Consider the following 16,717-nt stretch of genomic DNA (forward strand, 5'->3'; position numbering starts at 1 on the left):
GAGTTTCAAACCACTCCATATATATATTGGCTATGACTGGTGAAAGTGGCGATCCCATTGGCAGTCTCTCATCTTGTGTAAAGAATTCGTCCTTCGTACACAGCATCCTAGTAATTCCATAATCACTTCTATAGGTAGATTCGTTCTCTCTTTCAGGTTCCCGTCTTCGGATAGCTTTCTCTGTATAATTTGGAGTGCTTCTTCGACTGGAACGTTGGTGTAAAGGCTTTATTTATTCAATTGTTCTTTTTTTACTTGTATTTTATTTCACTATTATGTCATTTCAGGTTTATTTTGGTTAATATAATTGTTATTTCAGCTATTCATTTTCAATTCTTTTTTTTAGTTGTTTCAGGGATTTCAAATCATTTTATATAGTAGACAATGGAAGTCCGAACTAGTGAAATTCAATATACAGTGTCACAAATCAATGGAAACAATGGCAAAATTGCATAAAATGGGCTTCGAATTTCTCCCGCGTATGCCATATTCATCAGATTTGTCCCTCGGCGACCAACGGTTGTTTGCAGACCTCACTCACTATTAGAAAATCTCGCTCGGATGAAGAAATTATTGCTGAAACTGAAGCCCAGGTGTTATATGGATGATTGTTTGACATGTTACCTTCGATTTTATAAATGTAGAAGCATATAACCAACGAATTAAAATCTTGATGAGGTTTCTAGGTGACACTAAATTGTTATCATAGTGTTTGATAAGATTAGCACCAGACAAAAATAACATTGAACTTTGAAAATGATTTGTAGTATGAGATTTAAAGTAATTATCATTCAGTGAAGATAAAGGAATTACAAGTACAAATTGTTTTGTGTATAGAAACATTAAGCAATTACGTATTTGCAAATATTTTGTTCAATTGTTAGGTTTGCATTGTTACCCACATGATAATATAGTCTGAAATTATGAAATTGAATCCTCTTTTGACAATATATTTGTCTTGAAGTAATCTTGTTGGAGGTATACTGATTCTGAGAATGTTGAATGGCTAATAGATGTGATAATCTCCCAGTTATGCCTTAAGTGGCTGAAGGAGTTATTAACTTAACATAACCAGAACAAAAGGGAAAAATCTGCAGCCACACAGGAATCAAAACCATTGAAAAATGACTATTTCAAACATTTTTTCCGGTGTAAAAAAATCATGAAAAAACACCCTTCTTTTACAGTCACATACTACAGACTTTTGTTCACCCATTTCAGATGTTTCAACAAAAAAACCTAGACACTTGAAAACAGCAAATTCACATGACATGATACTAAAATCTTCCCATCCTTATTTTTTTCTATGAATTCATATGAATCAACAACACATAACCTCACTTGTGAAATTGACAGTTTCAAATAGTTTGGTTAACCATTTATGAGTTTTATAAGTACATTAACTTATGTCGGAGATATAACATGCCCGGCTTGTGAATTTTTGGTAGACCGTATATTTTGAGAATTGAACTCCCCCAATCTCACAATTGACTTTAAAAGCTAGTAATTCTTATAAATTCAGGAAAAAAAACAAGGCTGTTAAATGTCCATATAGCTGTTTCCATTTGTTCTGAACCAAAAATTGTTAAGTGTTTGTGAGATTTTCTGATAGTCAATGATCTCAGCCCAGGTGTTCACAATGCAAAAACAGAATTGTTTCTAGTTCAACAACTGTTTCAACAGATAGCACCAAGGCACGCAAAGGAAAACAAACTGTCATATCTAAAGAATAGAACTTAAAACGTTCAAGCCAGTCTCGATATACCTACACAGTAGGTTGAATGGACTGACGCCTATCAGAAAACAACTACTCCCCTGGCTAATACCACGAAGGGCGTTAGATTATATCCGACATGCGTCAGTGCAGGAATCTTCACAGAAAATGTCCTGCATATGCAATTGGCAATACAACTGAAAGAGTCGACCTTCCAAAATTGTTGTTTCTGATACGCGTTAGTACATTCAAACTCATGTGTAGGTATATCGTTCAAAGTTCATTTCTTTAGATTTGTTTATTGCCAGTCTTCAAGCATAGTCCACTGATTAATAAGAAAAAAAAACTGTCATGTATTATTCATAAACTAATTTAGACGAACTTTTTGATTTATTGTATACAGTGCCTTCCATTCATAACGAGCCATCCTGAATATAACTTTTGATACAATGATTCGCAGGAAAAATAAAAAAAACGTCAACTATAGTATACAGGTGGGCACATTTTGACATATTCACATTTGATGTTACTTCCCCTATCGCACCCCCAGGGCGTGTGGGGGTGGTCGAGATACCTTCGAACATCTGCAGCATAATGTGGAGGCGCACCATCCTGTTCAAACCATAAACTTTCATGAAAACTCCCAGGATTAATTCTACTGGGGAATAAATCAATTAAATTAGATACAAGATATCCCCTTAAAAACTGAAGATATGTTGGCCCGTCTAAAGTACCGTCAAAAGAGTAGGGTCCGATGATCCTGTTTTTTACAATGCCAGCCCATACATTTACCTTTTGCGGGTATTGTGTATGATGCTCACGCATTCAGTGGGGGTTTTCTTTGGCCCAGTACCTACAATTCTGACGGTTGATCCCACCATTTGATGTAAAAGTGGCTTCATTAGAAAAAATTATATTTTTTACGTGGAGACGGTCTCGGTGACAGTTATCCATCATGGCTTCACAAAATTCTATTCTTCTATCTGGATCATCCTCATTTAATTCCTGTAGAAGTTCGATTTCAAAGGGATGTCATTTTTCCAATTTTAATACTTTGTTCAAAGTTGTTTTACTGAAATTGAAATAACGACTAACCTTACGAACAGAAGTGTGCACATCTTCTTCAAAAGTAAGTAGGACATCTAGTTTTGTATCATCATTTACAGAAGGACGACCTGATTTGCGTGCATTTTCAACTGTACCAGTTTCTCGAAATTTCTTTTCAACCTTACTTATCTTACTTACTGCTGACTGCTTTATGCGTCTTTCTGGATATTTTTTATTAAATAACTTACACACTTCCGTATGAGTTCGCGATCTATCTCCATAGCCAATCATCATAAGTATTTCAATTATTTGCTTTACACTCAAATTCATTACTACTACAAATTAATTCGAACCAATACTACAAAAAATTCACGAATTAATATAACAATTACTGTTCTATTCAACAGTTACTGTACGTCAATCGAAATAATGACATTTCACAATAACAAAAAAACTAGCCGCCTAGTTTTTTGAAATTAATAAGACCTTGGAAGATTCCCTCATCCTTGTTTTTTGTATCAAGATGGAGTAGTAGAAAGCCAAAAACTTTCTTTCTCAAAAATTAATCACTCCTAAAAATATAACCCCTTCAATTCAAATAAGAAATACTTCTTAGCACGGTTACTGTCACAACTACAGCAAGGACTACAGTTCGAACATTTGAAATAAAGTCATGTATCCATTACTGGATTACTTGCCCATTGTTAAATTAATCGTTAGAAAAAATATAAAATAATTAATTAATTTCTACTTTTATTAGATCAATAAAATTTATTTTCATAGCGTACATCTTTCAAATTCTGTCCGTTAGACCCCAAGTATCAAATCTTTCCGCAATCAGCTCGCTACGGATTATCTAAAACTGATACCAAATACAGGGTGTTGCATTTCAAAAACTTACCGATGACGTCATCACATCAATATGGATCACCCTGTGTAATAAAATTTTGGTGTGAAATATAGAATATTGAACTTAAAAATCGACGTGTTTCAGGTTTTTGTTAAACGACCTTTGGATTTGGAAATATCGAATTGAATCTATATTTTGCGGACACACTGTATAAATAAAAAAATTGAAACTTTTGATAATAACCTCAATTCTTCAAGATAACGAGATTGACGTAAATAGAATATATTAAAAATAAGATAAAATCGATTTTCATCGCCAGTTGTGCATCAATTGTTTGTGAGATTTGCCTTTGACATGTCGACTGAGCTATCTGAAACGGAAAAACGCCTCATCAAGGTCATAGCCGATCAAAATGGTTTCACAGATTATCAGGTGGAAGCCCAACCTGGTGCACAGAAAGGTGACAACTATTTCGGAATTATAACATCTGTTTCACTCAAAGACAAAAACAAAAGTCTAGAGCTGATATGCAAGTCTGCCCATTCTGGTGAAGTATTTCGGGAAAAGATGCCTATTCACGAACAATACGTTAGAGAAATTCACCTTTACGAATCAGTACTGAGCGAGTTCAAAAAATTCCAAGAAGAATATGCCGTTCCAAACCCATTCGTTGGATTTCCTAAGTTTTATGGAAAATATATTGATGAAAATAATGAATGTTTTTTTCTGGAGAACCTGAAGAAAAGTGGTTACACTCATTGGGACCGTAAGTTGCCTATGAACTCGGAACATATAAAAGCAGTTCTAGCTGAGTATGCAAAATTTCACGCTACCTCTCTGGCGATGAGGCAATTGAAACCAGAAATGTTCAAAAATCTCACTGAAAACATTAAAACTCATGTATTCGAGAAACCTGACCGAAATGAAAATGATGAAATGGGAAATATGTTTATGACAACCGCTATCAAAAATGCTTTAGAGATTGTTGGAGATAATTCTTCGCTTATAGAGGCCGTACGAAGGGCTGAGTCAGGATTAATTGAAGATTTTGCTAGTGAAGACCCATCTTATGACATAGTTGTTACACATGGTGATTGTTGGTGCAATAACATTTTGTTCAAATATGAGGTGAGTGTACTATAATGTTCGTTCCAACCAGCGTCAGTCAGTCTGACAGTCAGACGTTGTAAAATTTTTGGGTTTCTTTCTCTTGGACTCTGTGAAGTACTAACTTCACATCAAATTTTTTTCTTGGATTAGTAGGCTATGTCCGAAAGAAAACATGAATTCGGCCTTTTGCACGAAGGAAAGTTCTTAAGTAGATTTTTTCTTAGAATTTTAAGAGTTCGCAGCTTTTGTTTTTCTTTTCTAGGAGGTTACGAAGTTGGAGTTTTGAAAAAAAACTCGACTTTGTGAATAAAATATTATATTGAATAATAAAAAAATAAGAACTGAGGAACAACAAAATAACAGAAAAATGTAATAATAAGAATCGGTGGATGATAAACAAACCGAAGGAAAACAAACTAAATTTCTGAAATGCAAGACACTAAACAATTAAATGAAACTAAACCGTCTACTGAAGGTACTACTAGTTTTTACGTCCTAACGTCAACATCTATTTTTGCGTGCCTTCGCCGACTATGCTATCGTGAGAGTGATTGTAATGCTCAGCTCGACCAGCCTATGACATTTTAATACTGGCTTGAAACTTTAAAAGAATCCAAACACACGAAAAACATTTGCGCCACTCTGTATACTACTTTTTGGCTAACTCCTTCCCAAAATTCATACAAATGTTATTCAGACAAGTACATAAAATCTCACCAACGACTATTCTCCAAATTTTTCCTCAGCTAATCCAAAAGTTTCGATCTCGAGTGGACGTAGTAATCCGTTATTCAATGTTGTGGAAAAACCTCACTTCACGGAGAGAATTCACTCGCTTTACCGGCCACGGTAGACAAAATTATTATTCCGAAATTTCACTATAAATCCGCCAGATATACGCCCATACGCTCAGATTAACACTTCTTTATTTCCCTAATAAACACCTATAAATCGCTCTATTCCTCAAATCTTTAAAACATTACTTATTATCGCTCAAATAAGACGCTCGACCGCGCGTTCTTTCCGCTCTATCCCCTCGCTTCCCTACGCTTGAAGACCTCCGTCCACGACTTTTCTTTTCCCACTGCCTTTCTCCCGGCTACTTTTTCAAGATCCGTTTCCCTGTTCCAAAATCTTCGACACCTCCCTCGACCAATTCCGGGAGGCTCTCTTTCTCTCGGGGTCAACTTCAATCAGTCGAGATCATGATTAATCAACCCATAACCCCGCCTTTTTTTTTAATGGACGCTAAGCTCGGTTTCAAGTCTCAGAATTCCGACTTCCCACGAAATTGTTCACTCAGTAAAACTTCGAAAGCCTTTTGTTTAGATTACCGTCGCCACTCTACAAGTCTTTATGACCTAGGCTGTTTATCTTATCCAAGATTTCCGTCCAGCGGTCCCGTATTTGAAATAATAATATATGACCCACAAGTGTTCTTGCATAAACATTTTCTCCTTCTCGCTAGTTAGCCGATAAATTTTACCTGCTCGAAATCTACCAGAATGGTTTGGGGATTATCTTGTAACCATTAATCTGACGCATGCGTATTCCGTATTACTGTTTCTGTTTTATGTTCATACAACTTGTAAACAACATAACCTGCAAACATTGTTATAAAATGAATTATGTATTTGCTGGCGCAGGAAAAATAAGGAACTCTTTAAGTGAACCTAAAATATGAACATCTTTAATTACACAAATCAATTATTGCGGTGACCTCCCAGTTCCATGTTGATTAGTAAATAGAATAGAGATATAAAATACTGCAACGTTCTTTTTCTCTCCAGAAATACACTTGATTAGATTTATTTTTCAAGGTTATGTTGGAATTCCATGCCAAACTTCAGTTGAACTATCAGCTGTTCCAATCAAATATTTCAAATTAATCAGAAACCAATATTTACCAGACATGTGCGTTGACAACGATTTACAAACAGTTGGAAATCTGTTTGTGACTCAAGGTTGGAACGAACCTATAATATGAACATAGAAATACTGTATATTTCTTTCTTTTTTTGGAGCTTCCCACAAACTAACGAGTTATTTTTTTGCTGGAATCTTTTTGGCAACACTGTTTTTGACAGATCACGCGTGAATCGTGTCTTGTGTCATTGTCAAACTTATTCAGTTTGGTCTATGATTTAACCATGACTCGACTTACGAATGAACAACGCTTGCAAATTATTGAATTTTATTATCAAAATTCATGCTCGTTGAAGAGAGTGCATCGTGCATTTCTATCAATTCATGGGCAGTTTCGTCGGCCTACTGAGGGAGCTATTCGGAAGCTTGTGACTAAATTTCGAACCCAGTTTACATTATTGGACATTTAACCACCAACACGCATACGTAGAGTGAGGACCGAAAAAAATATTGCGACTGTTTCCGCCAGTGTTTGTAATGACCGTGAAATGTCGATTCGCCGCCGTTCGCAGCAATTGCGCCTCTGTTACTCCACTACGTGGAAAATTTTGCGGAAGGGTTTGGGTGAAACCTTATAAGATACAGCTAGTGCAAGAATTGAAGCCACACGACCTCCCACAACGTCTAACATTTGGTGAATCGGCAGTGGCAAAGTTGGAGGAAGATCCACATTTTTATCGAAAAGTCGTGTTCAGCGACGAGGCTCATTTCTGGTTGAAATGTCGCATCTGGAGTAAAGACCAGCCACAAGCATTGCAAGAGCTACCGATGCATCCCGAAAAAGTCAATGTTTGGTGTGGATTATGGGTCTGTGGCATCATCGGGCCATACTTCTTCAAAGGCGACAATGGCCGGCGAATGGCGAGCGCTACCGTGTGATGATTGACAACTTTTTGTTTCCCAAAATGGAAGAATTGGACATGCCTGAGATGTGGTTTCAACAAGACGCTGCTACATGCCACACGGCACGCGAAACAAAGAGCCGTCTTCGGTGAACAGTTTATCTCAAGTTTGGGGCTCGTCAATTGGCCGCCTAAATCGTGTAATTTAAAGCCTTTAGATTATTTCTTGTGGGGTCATGTTGAAGCTCATGTCTACAGGGATAAACCAGCAACGACGAATGCTCTAGAAGCCAATATTGAAGCATTTTTATGTGAAATACCGGTCGATATGTTAGAGAGAGTGTGACAAAATTGGACCTTACGCATGGGCCATCTAAAGCGGAGCCGCGGACAACATTTGCATGAAATCATCTTCAATCATTAAATTATCTTGATTAATCTATCGATTCCAATAAGGATTTTATCAATTTTTTCAAATGTTTTGTGTTCTTTTGAAAATCAAATCCTATACCTCTTAAAAATCACTCGTTATTAGTCCGACAGCTGCCAAATATCTACATGTGACTTTTGAAGGTTAGGGTTGACTAAAAATCATATTGATTCAATACTAGTAGCTCCAACTGTGAGTTAGCCTACTAACTCTTTGGTCCATCTAATATTGGCCTCAATAAACTGTATACTCAGCCACTTGAAATACTTTATTTTTCCAGGATGAAACCAACACATCCAAACCAACAAAAGTGTGTTTTATTGACTGGCAGCTAACGAAAGTAGGTTCTCCGGCAATGGATGTCCTTTATTTCTTCTTTCTTCACAGTCCCAAAGATATCTTGTGTGATTATGAAACATATCTGAAGTTTTACTACGAAGTCTTATGCAGATACCTCAGGGATTTCTCGTGTGATCCTGAAGATCTATTTCCATTCAGCACTCTACAGAAACATTGGAAGAAATTCGTTAATTTGCAGCTATTGATGTCCATCATGATGCTGAAAACAATGCTTTGCGACAGCGAAGAGGCTCTAGATTTGGAAAAAATGACTGAAGATTCAGATAATATCTTTGATACTCATAATTTCACTATCAAGAACGAGTCCGAATACCACAGACGTGTCAGAGATATTATCGAATCCCTAATGGAAACTGGTCTACTGTGAACACCAATGAACATTTCAGTAAATCACGATACTTAAGAGGTTAGACCAGAATAAACAAAATTTTCAGTGTAATTCTCCCCTACAACTTTCACCTTATCCATTATCCTACATTTTTATATTCATATATATATATATATATATATATATATATATATATATATATATATATATATATATATATATATATATATGTCACGCAGGTAGCTATAGCTGCCTCCGTGGTCATGTTAGATGTAGCCTGGGAATTCTAGGTCTTCTAACTGGAACCACAAATGTGCGGTTGGCTCCTGTTGTTGACTCCGTGCGTTTGTGTTGTTTCCTGATTTCGGCAAACAAGTGTTGCCCATCTTTACACTTAGCTGCACCGCGCTGATGAGGCCAATAGCCAGAAACACGTGTCCGCGGTTTGCCCCCCTTCTTGGAGTGTTGTGTCCATATATATATATATATATATATATGACTCTAAGATTGAAATCAGTATGGGAATGATCAAAAAGTACTTATCTAATAATTTTTTGATTTTCACGGAATTATTTTCCAGCAGCTTGACTGCATTACCCTTTCTAGATTTCATATCATTTCTAGAAACATGTGGATTCGTTTTCCGATGGCATTTCAGGTTAGCTTCCCAATTTTTTGCCACCGCAGTTGTCGGTTGATTGGTCAAACCACCAACACTGACATAAAAACTTGGCAAGTTGACTTGGGTGTCACACCAATAGGTGGTTCCACTTATGTTTCGCTTGCGTTTACGCAGCTATTTTTATCAAGTATTTTCTTGGTTTTTGTCATTTTGTCTTCAATCGAGGACCGCCTGCCCGATACTGACGATGCCCAATAGGCTGAATCAGCTGTCTGTGTGTCCATACTTTTCAGCAATACTCTCAAGGGCATACACTTTTTCAAATGTTTCTGTCTGAAAACTTCAAGTAGTTGGTTTTTCGGTATTTTGATGAGCTGTCGCGAATGATAAGAAGCGTTGTTAAGAACTAGTACACTTTTCGCATCCAAATTTTGGATCAATGTGTTTTCAAACCATTCCTCAAAAATATTAGCTTCCATGTTCTTATGATAGTCAACATTGCAGTCCTCAAGTTTTTTTTCACATACTTTCAAAGGATTTGGAATACATCCTTTACTTTCTCCGCAATGCACAATAATTAGTCGCGATCCTTTGTTTGCAGGCATGTTAGGCGTACACATTCTCGAACCATCAGTCCACCCTTTCATAACTGTGTCGTGAGTGTCACTCCAAGTTTCGTCCAAACGAAACATTGGCCGTTGTTCTTGTCTTTATTTAGTTATTTGTCCTGAGTATTTGTTACGCAATTCCACTATTCTTCGGCTTTCCATAACTGCTTGACGTTTATTTATTATTTTAAATCTAAATCCTAGTTTCTTTATCCAATTCTATAGAGTTTTGTCACAGCAGCATACGTTATGGCCGGAAGTATCCAATTTCTTCTTTATGATTTCAGTTGTAGAATTTTCATTGCTTTTGTAACAGTCGTATATTGTTTTTTTCAATGATTTTATTATATGAACATCTAAAGGTTTTGGTAATCCTGTATCACATCGCGTCTTGCGTTCATAAGAATTGTTTTTGACTATTTTACGTACAGTTGAGAAAGGAACTTTGGTCAAATCTGATGTTGCTTGTAATAGTTTGTTTCCCTCGAAACCAAACTTGAGATGTAGATTCTTATATACTCTCTGTGTTTCAATATTCAAATGCATCCGAATCTTATTCACTGGTATCTCTTTTTCGCATGGTTCACCAGCGCTATTGGAATCACTACACAGGAAAAAGTCTGCGTTGTTATGACACCCGTTATTATTATTAGTACTTGTCCAAGGACGCAACATTTTAAACAGATAGTAAAAATTTTAAGTGATTATAACTGCACCAATATCGAATTTCAGCACTCAAATCGCGATCAGTTCTTGAACTGAACATTGCCGACACAACAGCAATACTCAACCCCACATTCTTTTTGTCACCGTAAAATCACTTCAAATTTAATTTTATGACTCTTCAGCCAATCATAAAACTCGGTAAGTAAAAATTATATCATTTGAACCGCCAATTCTTCAGTCAACGTGGACTAGTTCGCAGCGGCATTTTTCTCTGTATTGGTTTTTTTAGCCTTTGAGATGCCGATAGCTTTGAGTATTCACAATAAAGGTTACTTCGACGCTACCAGTGAGCATAACAGTGTTCCATGTAAGTGAAATGTTTACCTTTCATTTGGTATATTGTGTAGAAATCCTGTGAATGATATCTGATTCAATTTCATAACGAATGTTTGGAATACAAACTGAGTAGAGAAAATTGTTTTCTGTGTAATTCAGTGTTAATATAAGAGTATTTATCTCGAAAGAATTTTTCTTTCGTTTAATTCAATGTTTATATAAAAGTAGGTGGAGGTGTTTTTCACCCCACCACTTTCCCGTGCTACTCCAATTTCTGAATTGAATATAAATATAGATACTAACAATATGAAAATAAAATCCTGAAATGTTTCATCGTTCCAATATCTATCCTATTTGCAGCTCCCAATTGTTACAAATTGGGATATACGCTCCGAATGAAATTGATTGCGACACTTTAACTGTTCTCTGTCTCGTTACTCGGGATGGAATGAGTTTCATGTTGGATTCCTGGGGTGTTTCTCTCTATTGATTGAAACCGTCTTTTATCTTGTGATCGGCACGTGATAAAGCAAATTCCTAATGAATAACGACTGATTTCACGAAGCAGGTTGAAGACAAATTCTCATTGTGGTCCTTTCTATTGGCTGCTTACTTGCAACATGTTCTGGGACTCGAGATTCTTGCAAGCGGAAGCAACGGCGAATGAAATGACGATTCCTCCTACGGAAGTGAGAAGTAATGGTGATAATGAATAAAGTTGTAACCAATATTGTATTTTAACTTTGAAGGTTCAGAAACGAATAGCTGAGGCCACTGGCGTTTGCGTGCAAACTGTACGAAAAATCAAATCAAATATAAGAAATAGAGAATGATAAAAACACATTTCCAACTCCAAATGAAAAATGTATAGAAAAATCCAGAATTGTGATGGACGATACTGATTTGTCAACGAGTTTCTACGCTTAAGGAATATCATAAATCTATCATTGTAGCAGACATTGACTCGATGGAGGAAGGTGAAAAATAACAGGGAAATATTAAAGGATAAAGATGGTAACCTATCCGGAATCGAAATAACTCCTGACGAAAACAATTTGTCAGCAGTAGGTGAAAAACCATATTATTATATTTAAGGAACCAATCTACACCATGTAGCAACTCGATTTAAATTCAAAGTGAGACGTTCGCAATAGTTAGAACATGTTATATTGTGATAGAGTTTCAAGTCATCCGTATAAAAGGAAATCAACATCAATCTCAGCTCCGATATCATTGATGAACATATTGAACAGTAGGGGTCCTAGGTTCGACCCTTGAGGTACACCAGATGTGTCTACATATTCGACAGACTTGAGGCCATTGAGTTGGACATACTGTTACGGTTGCGAAAATACGATTTGAATACAGTAATTGGGTCATTAGATAACCCAAAAGTCGAAAGCTTGTTGAGCTGGATACTATGATCAAGTCTGACGAACGCTCTGGAAAAATCAGTCTGAGACTGACAATCAATACCCTCCGCAATACATTGAGTGTTGTTCAAGATTGGTGATGGTTGAACGTCCTTTTATGAAACCGTGTTGATTGGGGCTGATAATGTTGCTGAAATGACAGTAGATTGTTTTCTCAAGAAGCATCAAACACTTTACAAAAGTTGCATTTGATAGAAATTGGTCTCCAATATTGTATCTCACTTTCGTCTCCTTTTCGAAACTTGGGCATATTGATGGTATAGTTGATGTTTTCAGGCATATATCAATTAGAGTTGTTAGTGGTTCAACCAGAGCTGAGGCACAATCTTAGGTTATGATAAATATCTTCAATACTAAAGTTGATCACCAGGCTGGGAATATCACTACTGTTGTTCGCCTTCATGTAACATTTTATCTCCGATTCCATTCATACATTTTGCTCTCAATTTTCTGAATGAATTTTTTATAAACTACTCCAATGGTTTTTTTGATTTCTGTCCAAAGACGTTTGAATTCGTGAAGAGCGTGAATCTCGCCGTCTCTTTTGTATTTACACCAAAATTTTGCTTCAGTTCAAATTTTCTTCATCAGTGCACCATCAAAGTAGGCTGGATAATTTTGTTTCGTTTTCACCGGGGGTTGACCAATCACAACACAACAAAAAAATATTTTTTGAATGTTTCCTACACTAAATTAGTCAATTTCTACTAATTTTGGGGTGATAAAAACGAAAATGACAATGAAAAATTTTCATTAGCTCTGGTTTTTGAGATACACAGTACTTAATCTTAAAGAGTAGTTATACTATACGTGAAAAGTGAAAGTACATAAAACAATATTGTTATGTTTCTTTTAGAATATTTTAAGTACAAAATTGATAAAAAAAACATTATTCTTAGTGTTTTGACAAATAAAAGAAGTTTGTACCACCAAATTTCAATTAAGTCCATCCGATTCATTGTAAGATCGCTGTCGTTTAGCTTGTCTTTTATAAAACACTTCTGGAGCATCCCTACACACAGACCAGCAGTAGTCTGCAAGCATTGCTTCATTCCAACGGCCCTGATATCTCTGTTCCATTAAGGCAATGTCTTGATGGAATCTTTCTCCATGTTCGTCACTCACAGCTCCACAGTTTTGTGGGAAGAAATTAAGATGAGAGTGAAGAAAATGAATTTTTAAGGACATGTTGCATCCAAGTTGGTGGTAAGCTTGAAGAAGCTCTTTAACCAATGCTGTGAAGTTATCATCTCTTTTGTTACCTAAAAACCCATGTGCAACCCCCTTAAAGGCTTCCCAGGCTCTTTTTTCATTTCCTGTTAAAATCATGTCAAAAGCAGGATCATTTACGATTTCACGGATTTGAGGCCCAATAAAGATGCCTTCCTTGACTTTAGCATCACTCAACCCGGGAAACTTTGCTCTCAAGTACTTAAAAGCTTGTCCTTCCTGGTCCATGGCCTTCACAAAGTTTTTCATTAGTCCCAACTTAATATGTAATGGGGGAAGGAGAACATCCTTAGGATCTACAAGAGGCTCGTAAACTACATTTTTCTCATTAGGGTTTAGGTCTCGTGTAGGCCAGTTTATTTTTTTATAGTGAGATTTTCTATCCCGACTGTCCCACAGACACAAAAAACAACAGTACTTGGTGAACCGTAATTGCATTCCTAGGAGTATAGCAATGACTTTCAGATCACCACAGATGTGCCACTTGTGTTGTTCATGTTTGATTGATTGGAGAAGTGTTTTCATATTTATATACGTTTCCTTCATGTGAACTGCATGACCTATAGGAATAGAGGGTAGCTGATTTCCATTATGCAGAAGTACAGCTTTTAAGCTTAGTTTTGAAGAGTCTATAAACAGTCTCCATTCAGAAGGAGTGTGATCCAAATTCAAGCAGTCCATCAAACCATTAACATCAGAACAAACTACGAGGTTTTCTTTTTTCTCAAAAAAAGGAAGCAAATCTTTTTGACGCTGTCTGTACTGAGATATTTTCACATCATGTTTTAGAAGATTCCACTGTTGTAGTCTTGACCCTAACAGCTCAGCCTTTTCCTTAGACAAGCGAAGATCTCTTATAAGGTCACTCAACTCTGTTTGACTAATTCTGTGCGGATCACTAGACCTATCGCTTACCTCAAAATCAGGGTCATAGGATGTAGAAGGATGGGTTGCTCCTTCTAAACAGTCTTCATCACCTTCCTCTAAAATTTCATACTTTTGAGGTGGAGAAGGGACTGGCAAATTGTCTGAGTGTGGTACAGGCCGAAGAGCAGATGGAGATTAGGGTATTTAACCGTTCCTCTTTTCTTCATAGATAAACCTTGCTTAATGGAAGGAGTTAAGCAGAAATAACAGTCGTCTGTATGATTGGTAGGCTCACGCCAAACCATAGGTACTGCAAAAGCCATTGCCCGGTTTTATTTTTCAGCCACTCTCGCAATATGACGGAACAAGAATTACAACATATGAGGAGCCCATGATTTATCTTGGTCCCCAACTTTCACATCAAAATAATGTTCATAGGCTGTCTTAGCGATAGGTGTCATTTTACGTTTCTGAGCCTTAAATGTTATTTCACCACATATATAGCAAAAGCTATCGACAGAATTCACACACTTTCGAGGCATTTCAGATCATCACTTAAATTAATTCAAAAATCAACTTCACACGATAATTTCAATAGCAACCACGTGCGTACAATTGACAAACTCACATAGGTTATGTTTACTACTTAAGAACAGCTGATGAGAGGGGTGTTATGTAAACAAACATGTGTACCAACTGTTGGTGATGAAATATTTCATTTGTTGAAAACTCACTATACATATATATAATATTGAATTGAAAACAAGAGCTAATATATAATTTTCATGGTCACTTTCGGTTTTAACACGTGGAAATACATTAAAATCATCTAATTTCAACCCCGAAACAAAAACTTTGTTGTGTTGTGAATTGACTACACTAAATCAATAAAACTCAACTTTATTTCACTTTAAATACAACAAACACAAACACAACGTCACGATTGGTGTATGGTTAGCAGTGGCGGTCGGCGTTATTTTCTTTAGAGCATGATTCACAACAACAACAAGAAACGTCGAAAAAACTGTGCTGTTGCTAACAGACTCACTAATGATAATGATGAATTATTCAATGACAAGGATATTGCTGACGGTTTCGCTTTTTTCTTCAAATCAACTTTCACGAATAGCGGTGTGCCGGTAAACCCCACACTAGTTCCTGAGTCTGACCTAGACATCAATGAAATTGGTTATATTCAGGAACAAGAGGTTAAAAATGCTTTCAAGGCACTGAAACCCTAAGCAGCCATTAGAATTGATGGCATTCAAGTCTACTTTTATAAGGTTTACTGTGACTTGTTGAAGCAACCACTGACATTGATATTCAATCTTCCTCTGAAAGACAATCGTTTCCCAAGCTTTCTCAAAATTGGCAGAGTTTGACCCCTTTTTTTGTGTTATTTGTTAATGACGTTTCTCAGTATATCGTGCATTCTCAATTTCTCCTGTATGCCGATGATCTCAAGCTGTTTAGAAGAATCGAAAGCGGAAAAGATTCTGATATGCTTCAAGATGATCTCATTTCAGTATCTGACCTATCTCTCAACGAAGCTAAGTGCAAGATGCGATAACGTTAGTTATAAGACATTGACATATGTGGGGGAACCAAACAGGAATATTGCCCGTTTTTTGAAGAAAGAAGGCGTAAACGTAGGTTATAGAATGAATAATAACCTAAGTAAATTTATTAAAAACAATAAGGACAAAACTTTGGGGTCGGATAGATCAGGAGTATATAAGCTGACTTGTGGCTCTTGTCCAAAACTGTATATTGGCCAAACAGGAAGAACATTTTTCCAATGAATTAAAGAACATAGGAGTAGTTTTGTAAATAGAAAGACTAATTCCACATTTGCAAACCATCTTTTAGCAGAAGGACATGAGTTCAATCATGAGTACGAGGTGTTACATTTAGAAGAGAAGAGTTTGAAACTTAATCTTCTAGAATGTTTAGAAATCAATAGATTCAGGAATTCGGGTAATTTACTGAATGATCAATTAGAACTCAATAACTCTCCGTTACTGAATATATTTCTTCAAATGTGAAAATGGAACATAAGTGCAGGTAATTTAATTCGTTAGAAACTCAGGTAAAATATCAGCTACTTAAAATTCAGGTACTTCGTTTACAGGTACTTTAATTTCAGGTACTCCATAAACTATATATATATTTAGTATTGAATGTGTAGAATTAGTTGAAAGACACGCCAGATGAAGCCATTGTATGGCGATACACGTGTTGCGTTTTTGTAAAACAATTTAGTGAAAATCTCACAATAAAGTGTTTTTGGAATACGTTAGTTATGGATTTTCATCAAGTATCGGCCGATTCCATCATATAGCAAAATA

General features: G+C 36.3%; 2 protein-coding genes across 2 annotated transcripts in view; both read left to right on the plus strand.

Moving 5' to 3' along the window:
• The window catches only part of LOC111502872 (tachykinin-like peptides receptor 86C), a 188,223-nt gene that overhangs the window by 98,188 nt on the left and 73,318 nt on the right, over window positions 1-16,717 (plus strand). The gene's annotated exons all lie outside the window — the stretch shown is intronic.
• LOC111502876 (uncharacterized) lies at window positions 3,918-8,718 on the plus strand. Its single transcript, XM_023157041.2, has 2 exons — window positions 3,918-4,739; window positions 8,200-8,718. Exons 1-2 carry the CDS (start codon window positions 3,966-3,968, stop codon window positions 8,644-8,646), a joined length of 1,221 nt encoding a protein of 406 aa, XP_023012809.2. The 5' UTR covers window positions 3,918-3,965; the 3' UTR covers window positions 8,647-8,718.

Source organism: Leptinotarsa decemlineata, unplaced genomic scaffold (genome assembly GCF_025532065.1).
Source record: "Leptinotarsa decemlineata unplaced genomic scaffold, Ldec_3_MD MMD2_tig00026361_RagTag_RagTag, whole genome shotgun sequence".
Taxonomy (NCBI): Eukaryota; Metazoa; Arthropoda; class Insecta; order Coleoptera; family Chrysomelidae; genus Leptinotarsa; species Leptinotarsa decemlineata.